The following is a 20,991-nucleotide window of genomic DNA, read 5'->3' on the forward strand; positions in this document are numbered from 1 at the left end:
AGCTGAACCTGGAAAGAAGAACCTTCCAATTGGCTTTCCTAGCTTGAGGCTATGCAACATGGGTGATCCATCAGTTTGCCATGCCTACTGGTCATCTATGTATAGGGGATCAAATTGATTGCATATAGTTTTATAACCTGATGGGAGGGACTGCCTGAACCTGTTCTGAAAGTGGGTGCTTCTCTCATGGCTGTTGAGACGCAGGTATCAAGAGGAGTATGAAGAGTTCAGTGTGTCAACTCTTGCATGGCCTGCCCGCGCTCATCTATCAGCTGATCTATATATAAATCACATGCACTAAACCTTCACAGTCGTCACTGGTTGGCTGGGACAATGAAACAGCTCGAAAGGAGAAGTCATAATACAGAGTTCTGGTAAATGCGGTGATATAAAACGAAATTTTGTGTTGGTAGAGACCATATATTCTCAACTGTGATTCCAAAACTATGCTGAATTTTCGACAACCTTTCCTAAAAATACCGGGTTTCTCCTAATTTTTGGGATGTGCCTGCTTGGGGCAACATCTGCCTGCTATAGTTGCTCTAACCTCCGTCCATTTTGTAAACGAAGCTGGCACCGTATACAGTTATAACAGGCAAAGTATGAGATTTGTTGAGTCTGTACCAACGAAACCGGCGACCAAAAGAGATCTTTCAGGTCAAAGCCACGTCTGATTGGTTGACGCAAAATTCGGTTTCGGGTGAGAACATGTGTCTATCGAACCTCAGTTTGCGTCACAAAAACAAAAGAGAGAGAGAGAGAGAGAGAGAGAGCTTTGGCTGCAAAACGTTGTGCTATCCGACATTCCATACAAAAGCGCCTACATTTACAAGAAAAAAAATTGTATGAAATTTTACAGATGGAAGGGCTTGGCAATGTTCTAGCAAGCTTTCCTATGTATATACTATTTACGTTATTTTTATAACAAATTGGAAAGAAATTCTAGTGCGCACAGATAACATCTCTTATTTTACAGATATATGGTTAAGATTGATTCGTTGCTAGTCACTTTCTTTTTTTCTTCACTTAATAAAGAACTTCCAGATCTCTCTGTCGGCCAACTCTGTGAGCAAGTGAGCTCCGAACATCCCTTCCTCCTCCACCATCGCCTTCATCTGCTTAGCACCACCTTGGAAACCAATGTAGCTCTTCTTCGCAGCTATGAACATCACTCCATATGGTGGCCGTAAGCACTGTCAATCAGAGGACGCTCAGGTGAGAAACATAACAAAAAACAAGCATTTTACTTTATAGTCATAAAATAGAGCAGAAATTCAGAGCTGCCCCACTTGCAGAGGCATGGAACATTTGTAAATTGGTGTAACTAATACCCCCTGTCAATAGTGTCAAGGAAGCTATAAGGACCACCGAAAGATCCATCACCAAATGGTAAAAGGTGAAAGAGTAATTATATGTAAATATTGTACCATCTTCAAAGGGGATGCACTAAATTGGCTTCAATATGGCTAAGTTCTTAAGGTTGCCCACTTAACTATATGGTCTTAAGAAACCCACCTTTTTTATAAGTCCATATAGCTTTCTTAAGGATGTCAACGAGTATGGAATGTCCTTCATCAGAATTATATCATATCCTCCCTCAGATGGGTCAGTGTCAGTGGCACGTTCCCATGCACGGCTTCCTGAGAGCTTCCGAGATCTTCTAGCTGACGAAGAGTCCGGAGCAAGGGCACTGCCATCCTGGCTACTACAGCCATCAAGAAAATCCTCTTCTGAAAAGCTGAGGCTCATATTTATTGGGATGTCATAAACATCCTTCTTCACGACTGATAAGACAGTGGGGAGCTCATCCCATTCACCTGCATAGAAATGCACATCTGGGGACACAGACAACCGTGTTGGAGTCAATGGGCTCTCAGGCTGACGGCTTTGGCGGTCACGTGCTTGCTCAAGGTTGGCAAGGACATTGGGTATTGTGACACATCTTATGGTCTCAGCATTTAGGTCCTGGAAATGAACTGCAGAGGCGCCCTGTTCACATAATTGTGTCAGCAGAAAGAGAGAGTATTATTGGAAATTGATAAGACTGCTTTCAAGAAATAATGCAGGAGCCAATAACACGGGCTTGCCCCCACAACAGAAGTTCAATAAACTAAAATAACCAAACTTTCTTATTATTTTTCAGTTACCTGGAAGATTAGAAAAACATTTACAGGAAACAAGGAACTTCCAAATTTATACGAAGAAAGGTAACAAAATCTTTTACTAAGGAGACCAATTTTAGTTGCTCCATGGAGCCAGCAATAAGCAAACAAGGCATTTAGGTAATTAATTTGCATAAACAAAGTGAGAGGCCTTTCTTCAAGAAATGAAAACAGGCAGATATTTTTGTGGCAGGAACTAAGAAACACAGCCTTAGTCACATCAATACCCACATCAGGTAAGATGATTGAAGCGTATGACTCATCAGTTGAACACAATTGAAGGACTAAATATTCATACTTTTAAAAAATCAAGGATGAAGAACTGGGCAAACAATAGCCATTCTAAAAGACGTATAGGTGTTTCTAGCTACTAGACTGCAAAATTTCAAGTCACTGAAATAGGTCATTTACTGCAGGAACTGGTAAGATAACAAACCTTAAGGCAGGCGAAGATCCCAGGCAATCCATGTCCACAACCAAGCTGCAACAAATGTCAAATGATCATCAAACTTTTCTAGAATAAGTTAATGCCTGACAATGCATTGGAAACTAACAAAAGATTGCTGGGAATTTACCTATTATTCATGAAGGGCATTAATCAAATTTTCAATCTATTAACTATCTAAATACAAGAGAAAAAACAAGAGTTTCCCATTGAAGAAGTGAATTTTAATCAGCTGGAAACGGAAATCATGTCATATGAAAGGCTGGTTTAAGCACATTTGGAGAAGCAACACAGATATTAAGTTGAGGCAGCAAAAGTTATTCAGCAACTAGAAATCTCAGGTGTGGATTGTTGATTTCAGGTGAAGAAATCTGCACGGTTGATTACAAGGAGACTTCCAATGCTTGAAATCTCAGGAATAGAAAAAGATCATGCTTTTCCAACGTGGATACAATTTTATAAGCTGAAGATTAAAGCTTTCATTTTCAAATCCCTATAGCAAAATCTATGCATTAAGAACACTTGAATATCTTTCTATTCGTAGGTTTTCAGACATGGAAATCACAATCACAAGGTCAGTGTTGCAAAATATAGTCACACGTAAGAAATTCTACTACAGTGTATTGCCCTCTCGTCCACAAGATATTTCCCTTGTGTGTGTATGGTTGTTTACAGACAGTGGATCCTGCTGTACCATCTAACTTTTCAATTCTACTAAGCATTTTTCAGAAATCTAACCATATAGATAGATGCGTAATGTTGAAAAATAATCGAACTTTGAGCACTACAACCAGAATCATACAATCCAAACTACATGTTGGATTTTCAAAATATTTTTAAGCAAGTAGTTTTTGGTATTTTGCATCCACCCAAATGGTTTGATTTGTGAAAGTGACAAAATGGCAGGACTGACCTAAATGTGCTATAAAAGTGGATAGTGGGATTTCAATTCCTCTACAAATACATACATATGTGTGTGTGTGTGTGTGTGTGTCTGTATATATATGCATTCATTTTTTTGTTTGTTTTGTCTTGTAATTTATAGATTGAAGTGAAAATGTTTTGAATAACTCAATTTGCCTCGCTTCCTCATTTTATTCTTTCCCCTCTTTATCTTTTTCTCCTCTTTTGTCGAATGAATCTGCCAAGGGCCCTGCCTAAGCCATTTTATGAGATCTATTACTTACACCTGCCTAACTGTTTTGACTACATAGCCAACACCTAAGAATAATATTTGGGCACCCCTGTCCTTTAGGACTCCATGTGTAGAAAGATTACCTCCAAAACACGCTTGCCTCTAAAGCTCAACTGTCCATCACGAATTTCATGCTTAAGCACATTAACAAGATCAATCGAGCCCTCCCAAGATTTAATGGATCCTGCAACAAGGATCACCGAGTAACTATTATCAAGAAGGTCAAACAGAAATAAAAACTATGTGAAAGATAGCTTGACTAATGCAAACTTGAGTCACCCAAAGTATAAACATAAGCAAATGGAGGCCATCTGACTAGCAAGGCACAGAAGTAGGAATACATGGGTCTGAGTGGCTCAGGCCCATGGAAGAACTTCTGAATGGCCTTTGTCACTTGAATCAAGTTATTGGTACTGTGGTACAAAATTTTCTGACGGATTGTGCAAGCACCATATTTTAACATTGCACGGACAAAGTTATGTTCTTATTTCGGACCTAGAATTTCAACATTTAGAATCAACCCAAAGTAATCTGGATGACCATGTTAAATCACAAAAAGTTTGTCCTCACCCTCAGATTTTGAAGGAAACGTTTCTGAACTAGTGAACCCAATTATATCAGCAACACTTATTCTTCCCTGAAATGAAGAACGGTAACAAAATATTATATTCTGTTAAGAAGAGAAATTTGTATGGAGTTTTAGAAAAACTTCAAGATGATGCAGGCTATTTTGACTTTTCATATTTAGAATGTTGTTACTTGACCAGCTCTTAGATTTGACATGCTACCTTTTTATTACCTTGAAGAGATTCAAACCGTGTAAATCAACATTTTCTCCAGCATACTTGTAAGGATGAGCAGTCTGCAAACGGACAAAAAATATACATAAAGGTTTTGATAACAAGATAATGAAAGTTACAACCATTTCCCGATGACATCACATCTTGTCGTCTGTATCAATCAGAAACGTCATCCTGACAGACCATGATTAGTTGAAACGATCAGTTATTTGAGCAGCTGAAATCCCTGACTAGTCATAATCAGTAATTCAGCTGATTGTGATTAATTAACAAAATTATTAGTTTCCTTTATATCTTAATGTTTGTAAATAATATCTTTTTCAAGTCTAAAGGCTAGAAAAAGAAGGTTGATATGAACATAGAACCCAAGAATTTTCATCAGATTAAATATCAAAATGAAAAGAGTAAAACGAATAATATAGTCAGTTCCGTATCAAACTCATGACAATAAAACGTTATAATCTACATAATTGGAAAACAACCCTACACGCATGAACAAGTAAGAAACACATGAGAAAGAACATAATCTTATTGACGTGGTATTACATCTTCAGATTATATGCGTAAAGCCGTAAACATAGTCTCTGCACCTTCTTTGCTCAATTTTATCCTTATAATTTCCGGTAGGCAAGATTTTTCCAGCAGATCATTGTTTTTCATCAACGATGTGAAATAAAAACGTGATTCATAAACAATTTGAGTGAACACATGGAGTTAATCGCAATTCGCAAGACTCATACAAGAATACGTGTTCTTCTATGACCCCTGTAGCTGATCAAGATGCATCTAATGCAACTAATAGGTTCTAATTCAACAAATAAATACACGATAAGACAAACACTTTCTCCTGCCCTTTTAAGCAGCATATAGAGTGGGCATCAGTGATTTACCAAAAGAGTGGTCTAGAACCGAAAGTTAACGATCCATGAAAAAGGCAAATCATAAAAAACAGCAGAAAGATGAATGACACGACATAACTAAAAAGAAAGTGCGGCCAATTCAGAAAATGACTCAGCACCAAGGATCAGATAACAGCCATCAAGAATTGTGAACTGGAAAAGGAAAACAATCGTGCACCTTTGAGGGGAGAACCTCGACGGCGGGCGAAGGAACAGAAAGATCCCTCTCCGAAGCCTCCGAAATGCTATGACTTCCTCGGTCGTTCGGGATCAAACCAGGCAAGCACTGAGTAAGAATCGATGGTGCACGCATTTGTTACCGATCAAGCGACCCAAAAATCACCAAACCCACCGAACTTCTGAACCAAACAGAACCCCAGGAATCCTAATTCTCACCAGAAAGAGACAGATCACCGAATCTTTCGCTTATGGAGGGATCAAACCGTACCAAAAATCGACACAGGAATCCCCCAAAAGCACGACTCTCCAAGAATTCGCTTCCCCCTGAATGCAAAACCCCAACGACAAAAATCCCCCTGAGATTTTTTAGCACAAACTTCGGATGGTTCACCCTAGATTTCCGGCAGGCAGGTTTTTCCGGAAACACAGAGCAAGAGAAATTCGCAAAATTCAAGGGACGTGTGAAGGAATTAGAGAAAGAAACAAAAACCACTACGAAGAGGACAGAAAGAGGAGGGCATAAATAAGGATCCCCAACCCTAAATGCGAAGTTTCCAAGCACCGATGCGAGTTCTCCGACAGCTCGCCATGAACGGGAGAGAGACGGCGAGAATCTCCTTCGGATCTACCCAGTCAAGCCAAGTTGCCAACATATTCGGTTCTCCTTCACTTGGTCTGAGTCCATGTGAAGGTTTTGGATCCTGTGAACCAAATTCCTTTTCTCCAGCCGTCCAAACGTAGGGTGCCTTGCTTCGAATCTTCGTAAGAATTTAAAAGTTCAGTCAAACGCAAGAATCTGATATAGAGTCTGCTAATTCGCTTGCATTTTCTACCAAAATATAAGCATTCCTCAGCTGCCCTACCACTAAACTTTCATTCATTTATTGTTTGTACCTTTTCCTGTTTCGTTGATATATATATATATATATATATATATATATATATATATATAATCGTCAATTTTAGTCATTAAAAGTATTCAAATTAATATTTTTTGGATGCCAAGTTTCCACAAAACTGAAAAACGCGTGTGAATATTTTAAATTTCTAACTATGTAGCATCCTTTTACATTTTTCTATTCTTTATGAATACTTATAATAGTTAAGATCATTTCTACCTTATAAGGTGTTAGATCCAATCTTACAAGGCTTTTAACTAATGCCAAATACATTAGAAATTATTTCAGCCACTGAATAACATTTGTATAAATGGTCGAGAAAAAAAAATGACACATTAACTCATTAAGAACGTTCTATGCATTTTAACCAGTTTACGAAAGATGATTTGGATGTTTGCATGACAATAACCTAAGGAAGCCGGCTATTGACTTGACTCCCATGTAAAAAAGGTCAAGACTGAGTCACAAACCCAATTTGCATTGTCATTCAAACACATCATTAATTTATATTTTTTTCTCATTTATAATATTCAAATCTTAACAATTTCATAGTTTTTAAAATGCTTGTGAATATGGATATGGATATGGATATGGAGCATTATCAGATCGGGCGTTTACAAGGAGGACTTGGAGTTGGAGGGTTGAAGTGGCGTCCGCGTCTCTTCCCATTGCCAATTTCGATGAAGCCACTGGAGTCTGGAGAACGGCCTCGTTGTTGACAGATATTACGGATCCTGCCACCCAACCGGCCGACCCTGCCGGGAACGAAACTCACCGTTGGCGTGTGTTGACCGGCAACATTTGTGACCTTTTCTGGCGTTGACCGATATTCTGTCTGGTTCCGTCTTGACTCGCAATATGAAACACATGGTAGGGTTCGGTCTTAGGCCGGCTGTATTTTTTATATTTTTTACAATTTTTTTCCACGAAAAAAAAAAAGAAAGCCTGAAGACTCTCAAATTCCTCCGGCCTTCAAGGACCTAACATATGTTGATAACCATATCAATAGCAAGGTTGTAAATTTAAATTATTGGATCATCAATAGCTAAGAACTTGGCTTACATGTAATTGCATGCCAGCTTCTTTCAAGTTTTATGACTTTTTCTTTTTCTTTTTTCTCCAACAACAAAAGAAGAAGGATCCTAGAAAAGGCCGGTGTAGTCTTCCATCATTCAATAAAGAAATAAAATAATACTTAAAAATCAATTTTTATTTGTCATACAAAAAAAAAAAATTAAAGCTGCCAGCACATGCCCAAATGCATCAATATTCATATCCACCTAAAATCAAATTCAGATCTATATATCATTCCATACTACATATGTGCTATGAAAACTTTTCTTCAAAACACATCATGCCAAGAGAAAACATTAAAGAAATTCATCTACCAAATCACACAAAACACATGGTAGAAGAATAATTTTATAATAGAGCTTAAGATTTCTAACTGTTTCCTTCAACTTACATAAGTGAATCATATTGATTACAAAAAAGCTCAGAATGAGGATTCAATAAATTACAGATGATATATTAAATAAACAAAAACTGGTCGAAATATGATCGAATTCCTCAAACTCTCCCATGAAATGTCTTCTCTGCATGTCCACAGCAGAGCACACACGAACAAATAGAATATTTCGAGTAATCTTACAACCATACAACATCTGTTCCATTATTTGGAACGTAGAATTAAATCCAAAAATAGAATCAGACTGACCAACGTTTTGTATGAGCAAAACCTGTGCCGTCACCAATTTCGGGACAGCCGTTGCCTTGAAAGTCCTTTTCCGGCGACCGATTATTCAGACTAGCAAGGACATAATCGGTTGCACAGAAGTCTGAGAACCATATTCCCATCTTCTTTCTTGATTCATAGCGGCAACTCGATATGCCTCATCATGTTTCTGCAATTTATAGGTCCTGCAATAAAGAGCAGGCGCAACATCACTTTGTTTTCAGCAAGAAGCTCGAGAGATTTAGGCACAAGGCAATCTGTTGTACTGATCGTAAATGAATAAGAACTCCAAGTTACCTGTTTATATAGAATCTGCTGCAGACATTGAATTATCTTGCCGGATTGTTGATTCTGGTGCCGATCTCCTTCCATTTTGGGATTTCCTATCAGTTTTGATCTGACGGCGATCGATCTCCTCACATAACCAATCGAAAGGAAATCTGAATTAGGGAGGAGAGAGGGGCTACTAAGTTCAAGTGTTTGCAGTTGTTCTCGTGGGGTTTTGAACCATTTTTTTTTACGTGTCCAATAAATCTAACTAATTTTTAAGATAGATGATAGTAAGCGACCTCTAAGATTGCATTTTGATTACTGCCCGCCCCACATCGGATCTCAAATCTACAGTTTTCACACTATAGCGTGGATTTGAGATCTGATGTTGAAATGGTTGCAGGGATTTTAGATTTTCTTGGATCTGATATCGGTGGAGAATCAAAATGCAACCCAATGTATATTTCTATTTCACTGTCAAGAAAAAGTCCGTTTTAATTGACTTTGTGACAAACGAGTACTTTTTCATATTCATACTCAATCGTCCTCATTCATTTTTATCATATTCGAGTCAACAAATTTATTCCCAATATTTATGCTAATAGCGCAACGTAATATATTTTTTTATTACCAGAGGAAGAACGATGTTTGATTATTTTTAATCGATTCACAATCGAGTCAACTTGACTGCACCCACTTAAATTTTAGCAAAAGATCGGATAGACGCGAGTCTGTCACATCAATTAAATTTTGTAGGCTCGGGTCCAGCTCTTTGAACACCGATCCGGGTTCACACCGGCCTGACCCGATTTGATCGGATCGAGAGAATCTGAAACGAATGGCTCAGGCACCGCCATCGCCTCGCAACGTCTCCGAGCAGCCACACGAAGCAGTCCGAGTGGGGACAGCTTCTCCAGCAGGGGATAACTCCATGGCACGTAGTGCTCCCAGAGTTTTCATCCTCGTCTCGGGACTATTCGCGTAAGGCCAGGGGCACTCTGTCCATCATTGCCGACTTGCCCGGGCTCTCTGGACAGTGATCGGAATTTGATCCTGTGTCCAGAAAAGAGCCGACGAAGTCGACGGGGAAAATAAAATGAGCAAAAATGAGTTGCCCAGCTTGGTAGTTCGGAGCCACCACCGAGTTTCTTACTGAAGCGAAAATGCTTCCTGTTTGCTCCGCCACCGTCGCCGGCAGTCACCACCCGCAGGTACTTCCCCCTGTCGGTTGTTTCGCCACAAGCCATGCGCTTCTTTTTCTTAGCGAATTTTGACATCAGCAAGCCCTGTGTCGTATTTGTCTGCCATTATCAGCCATGTGGTTACGAAAGAGCCTCAATACAAGAAGTTAGGTACCAGAAGGACGGTAAAGTGATGTGCGGATTTAGTGGTAGCACCGCAGGAAAATGCAGTAGTTCGGAAGGTTTAGCCAAGAACTTTAGGAAGATGGGATGCTGTTAACTGGTTAATAATTTATCGTGGTATAGGATGGAAATTGTTTATCGTAATGTAGATGTCCTCAAGGTTTCTGAAGCAAATTTTACGTGCTTCGGCCTTCGAGGGAGACCAATTAATGAAGAAAAATTTCTGCAATTAGGAGAGAGAAACTGGTGTAGACTGACAGTTCTGTGTTGTCTTTCATGGAAGGTTGGATCGATTCGTTTTGTATTGTTCCTTCGCTGATTGGGCTGATTCATTCTGAACTGGTCCTTCGCCATAGAACCACAAGATCTGGGTAGTGGAAACAAAGAATGAAAGTCAGCAGCTTGCTTCAATTTATTCAAGGCGTTGTGTATGCCTTGCCAAATGTCATGCTGCATAATTTTCCACAGTAAAGGTTAATCTCTCTCTAATACATTGTAAATTATGGAATGACATTTATTAAGCACACCTCTTTTTCCTATTTGAGTAACTAACGCCTACTGAAGAAATGATAAGGAGAGTTACTCAAAGTGCCATGCCAAATGATGATGATGTTCTGAACCACTGCAAGATGAGCTGTGGCACGTGAAATTTGTGAACAGCCTATATTATGAATAACGTTGGCTGGTTCATGTACAAAGATCAAGAGAAAAAATTAAAGTAAAAAAAAATCATAAACACCTAGCCATGTTTATGTAACAGAAGCTCTTCATTCAAACGAGGAGGCGATGTATCTTCTAGTAAGCCATCCAATTTTGAGTGCCCTGGATAGATGGAAAAAGGAATCTATTAGCTCAGGGAGTGGGTTCATTTCATCTTGTTCTACGGTACCATCATGGAATTTGTGTCTGCCATAATGAATGTTGAAGGAAAAAAATAACTTATTTTTAGCTCTAGGAAATGTTTTTGCTTGTTAGATGGTTTTTGGATTAGAAACTCGTGAAGCCGTTTTGCTTGATTGATAAAAGTAATAGCACCAAAAGCTTACTGAGATTATAGTTGCTAAACATGAAGTTGAAAAAGTTAACTGTGTGATACTTTTCATAAGCACCTGTGAAAATTGTGGTTCCATGGGAGAACTCAACGTTGAGGTACTTCATGTTGATCATTATGAAGAAAATAAATGTGTTTTCGGTACAATAATTGCATAGGAACATGGAACTGCACCCTCCACCGTCATACCTGCACATATAAGCACCCTTGTGACTTAGCATAGATATAGATACTTCATTTAACATGCAAATATGTCCTGATGTTAAAGCTATGTTGATGCCTTCTTTGCTTGTTTAAAATGATCGTGTCATAGTGTCCTGTTTTAGGATTTCTTTCACTGTTTCTAATACCTGAATCACATACACTGAAAGTCTGAATCATATATACATGCATCTTCTTGTCTTTGTTACATGGGTTTCAAGAATCTTATTTCTACCGAGCTGAAACAATATATGCCGATGGCCCCGGTAAACCGAAGTCAAAGAAAAATAGACACTATGTAACTTTGTCACATTGGAAAAAACTATGCTATGGACCTCATTCAGTGATGGATAAATTTTCTAGAGAATAACCTTGCTCTTAGTATAATGTTGTCATTAGGGAATGCATAGCACGAACAGCTTGGTATCTCTTAATGCAATTGAAGTGCTTCATATATTTTTCTAATTCTCTTCTAATTGGCATCTTTGCATGCTCAGACCAAGCAAACAAGTTCTTTCTGGTCTAGGAGTCCATGTAATTAAGTAAATAGGAAGCTGCAGGCTTGCTGTAGCAGCTTGCATGGGCTTAGGCCAAAAGATTCATCTGACATTTTGGGTTTAATCACAGCTTAAGTCTGCTTTTGCATGAGTAGCTGTTTTAAGGTATTTTATCTGCTTAAATTTCAAATGAACATGGCTTTTCCTGCTCAATCAATTAGATATGTGATGTAAGATTCAGATAAAAGAGTGCTGCCCATTTCCCCATGACCAGACTGTCTTTGTGTTCTAATGGTTTAACAAGTACAGGCTTAAGCATCACTCATCTAAGCTCACCTCTGAAATCAACTATGAGTTATGTGCTTCACTAAAGTTAATTACTCTTTCTAATACAGTTGTTAATGGAAACTTTTATCTCATTACATATTTCTTGGCACTTCTGTTGCAATTTTGTTCTTTGGGATCCATGGTCATTCCAGAGCTACTCCTTTCAGGTCTATTTTAGTGGTGGGCTGAGAAATCCTGGATTAGGAAGGTGGCTTGTTGAAGAGAAGTATCTTCCAGAAGAAAAGCTAACTTTTTTCACTTCCAGTGGTGTTCATGCTCGGGGTGCTTTCTCCAAAGTACATGCTACAAAGTTTGACTTTTCTTATGTTGAAAGATATGACCCATCACATCAAAAGAGCTTTGATGAAGACTTATTGTATATGAACTCCATTGGTAACTCTATCGAAGGTCAGGATCTTGCCTTCTATGGTGAAGAAACAAGTAAACATTTAAATTCAGGTGAACCACTCAAACATGGTTATTCATTGATATCTACAGGGAGAATCTATTACATAGATGATGCCCTGGACACCAGTGAAAGTAGCAGCATACCTAGAACCCTAGATGATGCATCTAGTTCAGGAACTTCTTTGATGAATGAAATTACAAAACCAAATACCACTGGCTCTTTCGAGCTGCCACCTGAGCCTGCAAATTCTCTGAATGAATTTACAAGTCAAAATGGTGCTGCAGGACCAGAAACATTTCCATCTATAGAGTTACAGTCTGTTGGTCCCGGTGAGCCTTCAAATTTTGCCTCTGTACCCCTTCAAGATGGTGAAAATATGTTATCTGATTCCGTGGTTCCTGAGTCTTCATCTCTCACACAAGCTCCAACTGAAGCCATAAGTGATGCAGTGAAGAGCTTTCAAGAAAATGTTCAACTCTTCTATTCTGGGATCAATGATGCTATAGATACTTCGATTACTAAGCTCAATCATACTCTAAACGATGCTTACAATGAGATTACTTCTTCATTTATGAATAACATCCAGAGTGCAACAGATTCTTTAGTTTCTTCAGTTGACAAGACTGGAGAACAAGCCAGCAGCAAAGTGACGGATGTTTCGGGTGGACTTATAGAAGCTACATTTAAGGCAGGTGGTTTGACTGTTTTTTTCCTGAGAAAAGGAATAGTTGCTGTAGAAGATGCTCTCGAAAACGTTGGTGACCTTTTAGGTGATTCTTATGGATCCATCAAGAATGCACTGCCTTCAGAGGCTCAAGCTGCTGTGACTTTATCTGAAGAAAATGCTAAGCAGATTCTTAGGCCTCTACTAGCTGCCTTCCAAAAGGTATCTGTTACACTTGTTATTCGAGTTAAATTGGAATCCAAAAGTAAAATTTTCTATTGAATGTCAATTTCGGAAAATTGGAGGAAAGAATTTGCTTATAGGAAAATGCCTGGGGTACCATGTATCAGGTATATTTAGCCATTGAAGGGCTAGAGAGAAACGTTGGTCTGGACCCAAACGATCCAATTGTTCCATTTTTATTGCTTGTTGGCAGTACTGCCTCACTAGGGTATGCTCATATGAAAATCTCTCTCTCTCTCTCTCTCTCTCTCTCTCTCTCTCTCTCTCTCTACCTTTGTCTAGGCTAGATTGAACCTTCCAATCAATTGGATATCTTAATGATAGGTCTTCTGACAGGATTGTATATTGGCTATTCAATTATGGAGGGTACTCTGGAGATTTATCTCCTGACTTGGCTCTGAAGGAACTCACAGAGGAACAAGGAACTGTGCTTATCGATGTCAGGCCTGAGGCAAGCAGCTGTAATTCCAGTAGCCTTTTCTTTTGTCATTGTGGTCATGTCAAATTTAAAAATCAAAGTTTTACTTTTGGGCACCATATGGATTTATGTCCTTATCTGGATGGCATTGATTGAGAATTTTGATAGTTGATGATATTTAATGTAATAAAGACAATAGGATATTTTATGAGTTTCCTCCACAAACTTAAGCATGACATTTGCAATAAGTTCATAACTTGGGGCTCTTATAATCTTTCCATTTGGTGAAGGATCTAAGGGCAAGGGATGGTGTTCCTGATCTACGTCGAGGAGCAAGGTTTAGATATGCTTCTGTGGATCTACCCAAGGTTAGTTCAACAGTCTTCCCATTTCTTTGGATCCTTTTTAACATTTGAATGGGTGTCCTTTTCATGACTGGTAAGGAAGTAATAATTTATTACTCCAGATCAGGCTTTTATAGAATTTAGTACACTGCTTATATTTTGACCCATGCACTTTGGCTCATTTTTTCATTCAAACGCATTTATACGCCATATAGCATGGTCAGATAATTGTGATGCATGGGGAGCTTCATTCCTTTTAGGACATGCATAATATTTTATGTCTGTGCTGCATTGATCCATTCACTTCTCATATTCCTTTTGACCAGAAATAGGTGCAACACCTCCTGGAACCTGACTGAGTTATAGTCTTCTTGTTAGTATTTTTGAAAAAAAATTAATTAACTGCAGGTAAATTTTTTATCCTTTAGTCTTCTTCTCTTTCATCCTTGCAGCCAGTGTGTGCTTTTTACTTGCTGATAGATGTAGATGAACAACATATTTTACACATCACCAGGCATTTACATTTTATTTTGGCTTGAAAATGGAATTTCTTGAAGTTTGAGTGTTATTCTGCCTTAAGTTCACTAAACATTTTTTTTCCTTGAGATCTAAGTTATCCACATAGTATTTTTTACTGTTGGTTATATTTGTCATGTTTAAAATGCCGGCTAACATTTATTTGCTCAATTGACATCAGCTAGATGATTCAGTAAGGAAGCTGCTCAAGAGTGATATTGATGAAATTTTGCTTGCAGCAGTTGTCCGGAACCTGAAAATTGTCAATGTATGGAACAGAATTTTCCTCATGGCCACATGGTTTGACTGTTCTACTTCATGAACTAACCATCTGTATTTTGTTTTCCTCTTTGTAGAATAACTCCAAGGTCATAGTTATGGATGCTGATGGTTCTGAGTCCAAGAGCATTGCAAGATCCTTAAGGAAACTTGGTGTTAGGGCAAGTATATCTGGAATCTCAAATAAACTTCTTAGTATACTGTAGCTAAAGTTATATTTTGAACACATGTTATTCAAGCTCTTTTTTGTGTTCATACAGTAAGTTACTTGCCATGTATTTTATTAATACAGAGAGCATACCTCCTTCAAGGTGGTTTTGGATCCTGGGTGGCAAATGGCCTCCGTATCAAAGACCTGAAGCCAGAGACTGCATTGACAATCTTGAATGAGGTTACGATGGATTTTATCTACCTGTTCGTTTATATTTTAGTGAAACTTCAAGTTCTTTCTATCTCAGGGAATTCCACTTCTGCATTTAAAATGAAAATTGGGACTTCTTTAGTGATAGGTATCTTAATACGAGCATGCTATTTTTGTGACCATAATTTTGATACACTGCTAATACTAAGCTTCATAATATTCACGCTGAAAGCCTACTTTTCTTTTCCCCCAAGTACTGAAAAACTGTGAATTCATATCTATGGGTTAAGTATTATACCATTATCTCTCAAGCCTTTCTGGATTGAGACCATGCTGTAGGGTAACTAGCTTTTACAGCTGAATATTTATAAGACAGTATCAAAAGTGTGTGTAGTTAGTGGGTGTACACTTATTATTAGCTTGATGAACTTTTTATTCTTCCATTATGTTGTGAGCTAACCACACTTTTGGTCAACGGTATCCAGGAAACAGAGGCTATACTAGAGGACATCAAGCCAACTCCCGCAAAAGTTTTTGTGGCTGGTTTGGTAAGTCTATAATTGTATCACTACCTGATTGGTTGTTGATGCTTGATTTTATGCATTCCTTGAACTTCCTTTTCTCCTACTCAATGAAAAAAGAAGGATATTTGGGCTATATGCATCATTTGTTCTGCTGAATGCACAATGATTCTATAAATTAAACTGAATTTATCTAGTAGATTATGTTTTTCTTCATAGTTTTATATATTGTACTCAGTTATATTTTTATATCTTCTGTTTGTGCCTTTTATTATGTAAAATGTATTACTTGTTACTCATTTTTCTACCATTAGCACTACTGATTTCCTTTGGTATTGAAATTTTTCTATATTTTGTTTGAATTTTTATTCAGATATTCTGATCAGGTTTACAATTGCAGACACTGTTCAGATCATTGTCTGTAACTGATTTAACAAGAAAGGCTATGACAACCGAGCCTAGCTATCTGCTTAAGGCTTTATTATGGTCCACTGAGTTTATGTAACAGTTGCTTTTATTGAATTACAGTGTCCGTCTTTGTGTTGCTGAAAGTATGGGCCTTCATGTAACGGTTGTTTTTTTTGAATGACAACCCAGTTTCTAGTTGCTGAAAGAATGACTTTTCATGCTGCCATTTACCATAGAATAGGTCCTGGTTTGTTGATAAAATTGGGGACTGCTAGTTATCATTAGACAATGAATGCTAATGTACATTCAAATGCACCTTGCACCATAGCAGTAATTTATAATTCCAGACATCATTCTTCCCATGAAACTAATTGCAAGGATGTGTGCCGTATCCCCCAAAGCCTAGGAACCTTCCAAAAAGTCCTATCCAATTTGATTTACAATAAGATTTTTTGGGCTGAGAAAGTTCAGACTATTGACTTCTAAACCTTATAAATTCTAACCAAAAGATAAATTTTTTCTTCCCCGGGCTTTCCATGTAGAGGTTTGATCTTTCTTTTGTAGCATAGTAGCAATTATAACTAAGAGGAGCATTAATCTGCACTCAAGGTTCACCATTTACTCTAGCTGCAAGGATGGGCTTATATACAAAAAATTTTGGGAGATGACCTATAGCCCTTGGAGTTTTTATGAAAGACCCTATACGAACTTTATGGTTGTGCCTCTGGTGGAACTTATATGTTCAAGTGTGCCACCACCACCACCACCACCACCACCTCCCCTCACCCCTCCCCTCTCCTACGTGATTAACTGTGTGGATGTGTGTTCCCCAAAGCAATGAGTTATCACAAAAACAATTACTGTCCTTTTAAGTATGACTGGATTTCACGAGTCAAGAAATTTCAGCCAGTTGATTTTTATATTCTGTTTTGAAATTTGTTCAAACCAAAGCACAATTCCTTGCAATTATGCAATCCATTTATGTGCTTGCATTAAGTAATAGGGTGGAAAAGCGTAACAATTGACTTTTTCTGAACTGTAGCCTGAAGATATAGTTACATTGTTCCACATATGTTCACTGAGATTCTTTTGGTTATTGGTTTGTTGCTTTTGACCTTAACTCTTATATAAGGGAATCTAAGCACTCTTTTTAACTGTTGATCTTGACAGGGGCTCATAGCAGCAATCTATGCCATTACAGGTGAGTACTGTCATATCCACTTGAGGTCTTGGAAAAAGGATAACAAACTGTGAGTTACCGTACTACAGGTGTACACACTCCACAAAGAGCTGGAGTCAAATAGAAAAATAATGGCACAAGATAGAACGGTCCACATTTATCATAATCATCTTTTGCTAACCAAACTAATGCAATAAACTTGTAAAATAGCATCTTGTCTGACTTTTTAGAGAAAATATCCAATGGGAAATGATACCTTTTATTGATAGGTTGAGCATTCTGCAGACATTGGAGGTTGTTTTCAAAATCGATAACATGCCCTACTATTATCCTTTATTTATTTATTTGTTCTTTGACAATAGCGTTGAACTGTTAGCAAAGCTGTGTGGCCTCTTCTGAACATTATACCTTCTCCTTCCTCCGCACCTCATGCAATTCATGAGAACATGGCTTGGCTTTAGTTCATGACATGAAAATGCAAAGTTCATCCAACTATCATGTCCTCATGACAGCTGGTTATATGAGATGAAACTGGTTAATTTTCATCAAACATGCCGATCTAGTGCAATTTGGTGTTATATACTTTCTCAGAAAATATCATTATCTATCATAGTTTCCTTTCTAATTGTGGCTTGCTGACTTATCAATGCAGAATGGGAGATAACACTACAATTGATTGGTATCATTGGCCTTGGACAGGTAAAATATATCACTTTGAATGAATTAGTCCACCAAATCTTTCTACAAGTAACTGCACAAGTTAAGATTAGTTATCATCCAATAAAGTGTTCTTTATTTTGTATTCATTAGGGGCAATTCAATTATTCTGGACAACTAATTCTAATGCAACCCTGCTGAGGGGTGACCCTGAAATTTATTAATGAAGAATAAAAAACTACACCGTACACAACAAAGCTCTTCCCAAAAGGAGCAGAAAACCAGTACAGGATTAACGAATCCACTACATAGGACATAGCATCCTCCATTATATCATTCCCTGAGGAGAAACTTGCATTGCAGCAGGGAGATAACCTTAGAATTCGGCTTCTGGTAAGCACCAGACTATGATTCCTTGAGTTGAAGAAGTATAAAACCACAACCATTCCTTGGAAAGCATATTGTTTACGTGATTTCTCCACATAACTGAGCTCACAATGAGATAGACTCCTTTATGAAAGGCCGAGATCATACAGATCATCTCTTCTAACAGGGTAAAGATGAGTACTAATTTCATCATTCTTTGAGTCAGTGATCAATGACATGGGAAGACCGACCTCAATTTATATATGTTGGCATTTGTACGGAACTGTTAACGGCCTTGGATGAATTTTTTGTATACATATCCTAGAAGCAGTAACCTCCACTGTTCGGTTTTATTTGGTACTTTTCTTGCACGTGTAGGTGAATGGAAATCACTTATGCCAACTTCACTTTCCCCTTTTTTGTACAGCGGCATTTTCAGTGGATTGCATTGGCAAAGGTTTTATTTGAAATGCTATTAGCCTTGCATAATATAAATAAGCTGCATCTGTTGATATATTAGTTTTTCCTTTTCTAGCTGGTTTTTGTTTGATTCACTTTCTTAAAGTATCAAATACTTGAATTTTTTCTTACACGGTTGACTGTTTTGCATCTTTAGGCACTCTATCGAAGAGTTTCTTCATATGAGGATAGTGAGGATTTAAAAGAAGATGTGAGGTAACATATCTAAGCCATGGATTATGATTTAACATTTGAGTTGAGGATGATTATATTCTGCTTATGAACTGTGGTTGGTTCTTAAATAGTTCAAAGCAATTTGTGTCCTTATGCAACAGCGAGAACACATTCCTGCAACTTATATTTTTTATCGATTATTTCTAAGAAACGGCTGCCGTAGCATTTTTGAAGGATGCACCATTCAAATTTTGACTAAAACGTAAAAATGACTCCATTTTTTCTTGGTTTGGGGTCAGCCATCGCAATGCATCGCTTTCTCCCATTAAGGTTGAGTACCCAGCTCAGTGGGCTGGTTTAAAGGTTTCAATTTGGAGGAGTCAGGAGTTTGATGCTCAGAGACGCATTCTTTACCCAAGGGACGACCAGAATAAGTCATGATTAACATGCACCACCTGGTGTGGCAAGTCTATGCATCAAGAACAGTGGGTAGTTCCACTTGTCATTGAAAAGATCACTGTTTAGGCACATCTTTGGGTTGAAACTGGATGTGGTATGTCTACGGGAGTCAACACCATTGTTCTTCCCGTTTTAATAATGTGAAGGAAATGTCTGGTCTGTAACAACTTTAGAAAACAAAGGCAGTATAAGGGAAGATTCCGAGTGTCTGCACTTGTGCTGGCACCAACCTATTGCAGACAGAAAATTAACATATTTGCACATGCTTGAAAAGTCGGATGACTGTATTATTGTTCACAGGTTATTGCTGTCTCCTGTTCGATTTGGAGCCCAAGCACTTGCATGGACGATGACGAAACTGGAGCCTAACAAAGTTGGTCTGCCAACATCTCCATCAACAACTGCCGTACAAAACAGGGTTCTTCAAGCGGCAGCAAAACATGGCACTTTGCCACTTGAACTCGAGGATGCACAAGATGCCACATCCCTAGGCGACTCAAATCCATCATCGTTGAAGGACAACTTGGACCCTACGGAAGCATAATATATGTGCATGACTGCCAAGTACCTATTGTATGAAATGTTTCTCTGCAGTCAAATGATTAATGTATGAAATATCCATTTTTTTCGGTTTTTCTCCGCCATAGCAACAGTGCCACCATCAACGCTCTTCTAGACCTGCATTAAGAACAAAATACTACAACATACAAACAAAAAGTGCTCCATTCGCGTATGGAAGTCTGAGGATCAGTTGGTACTTATTGATCTTAGTCTTTTCAACAATTTCATAGCGGTGACTGCAATGCAGCTGGCCCTCATTTATGTAGAAAACCATGTGTTCACTTTCTCCCGGTACCAGCCTACGGATAGTAAGAGCCTCTGCATCTATTGGGTTTGCTCGACGCAACAATGAACATACCAAAACGTTGGTGCTTACGGTAACAAGGCCACTTCTCATTCGTTTACGCTAGAAGTTTCTCCTCAGGAAGTCGCACGATGTGTTAAAGCCGCGGTGGCGTATTTCCGTCGGTTTCAGATGGAATGGGCTGCCAGAATCTGAGGCTAGGCAATCCAACATGCGATCAAAATTTTCAAGCTTCCGGGAGGAAGCGCATTCTCAAGAGGTATTGAGGAACTTCAGCTTTCATGTCCAGCTTGCTTGTTCTTAAGCTTGCAGAGGGAGGAAGCGCATGCGTGCAGAAAACTCAAGATGGTGTAGGGAAATAAGCACAACGCTAGCCATGAAAAAACGCCCTGTAACGTTATCGAAAAGCAAAATGACAAATTTAAACTTACAAAGAAGGACTTCACTTGCTTATTGATACTACCTAAGCATCTCATAGATCTTCTGGCCATTTTTTCTTCTAATGCACAATGGAATTTGAATCACTTGGTCAAACTGGGGAACTACAAAGATTAATAACGTCATGCATAATCGAATTTGAAATCACTTAGTCAAACTGGGACACTCTGAAACTCTATGGTCTTGGGGAGTCAGACGGGCGTTT

At 38.4% G+C, this 20,991-nt stretch overlaps 2 protein-coding genes across 3 annotated transcripts; one reads left to right on the forward strand and one right to left on the reverse strand.

The window, feature by feature from the left end:
• Positions 1-804: 804 nt before the first annotated feature.
• LOC116250868 (uncharacterized) lies at positions 805-6,452 on the reverse strand. The gene is made up of 7 exons (XM_031624840.2): positions 5,680-6,452; positions 4,602-4,664; positions 4,373-4,439; positions 3,886-3,986; positions 2,599-2,643; positions 1,516-1,989; positions 805-1,193 (listed from the first exon to the last, which is right to left on the reverse strand). Exons 1-7 carry the CDS (start codon positions 5,812-5,814, stop codon positions 1,023-1,025), a joined length of 1,056 nt encoding a protein of 351 aa, XP_031480700.1. The 5' UTR covers positions 5,815-6,452; the 3' UTR covers positions 805-1,022.
• A 3,034-nt stretch (positions 6,453-9,486) lies between these two features.
• On the forward strand, positions 9,487-20,120 carry LOC116250299 (uncharacterized). 2 transcript variants are annotated; one of them, XM_050076814.1, is made up of 14 exons: positions 9,487-9,796; positions 12,193-12,433; positions 12,524-13,320; positions 13,449-13,549; positions 13,678-13,792; positions 14,050-14,127; positions 14,801-14,887; positions 14,976-15,063; positions 15,195-15,289; positions 15,745-15,807; positions 17,359-17,389; positions 18,021-18,067; positions 19,008-19,066; positions 19,784-20,120. In XM_050076814.1, the coding sequence occupies exons 1-14, from the start codon at positions 9,749-9,751 to the stop codon at positions 20,025-20,027; spliced, it is 2,094 nt and encodes a 697-aa protein (XP_049932771.1). In that variant the 5' UTR covers positions 9,487-9,748; the 3' UTR covers positions 20,028-20,120. The 2 variants fall into 2 exon arrangements, with proteins under 2 accessions (XP_049932771.1, XP_049932770.1); XM_050076813.1 differs by having other exon boundaries at positions 9,488-9,796; positions 12,193-13,320.
• The last annotated feature ends 871 nt before the right edge of the window (positions 20,121-20,991 follow it).

Source organism: Nymphaea colorata, chromosome 3 (assembly GCF_008831285.2).
Source record: "Nymphaea colorata isolate Beijing-Zhang1983 chromosome 3, ASM883128v2, whole genome shotgun sequence".
Lineage (NCBI taxonomy): Eukaryota > Viridiplantae > Streptophyta > Magnoliopsida > Nymphaeales > Nymphaeaceae > Nymphaea > Nymphaea colorata.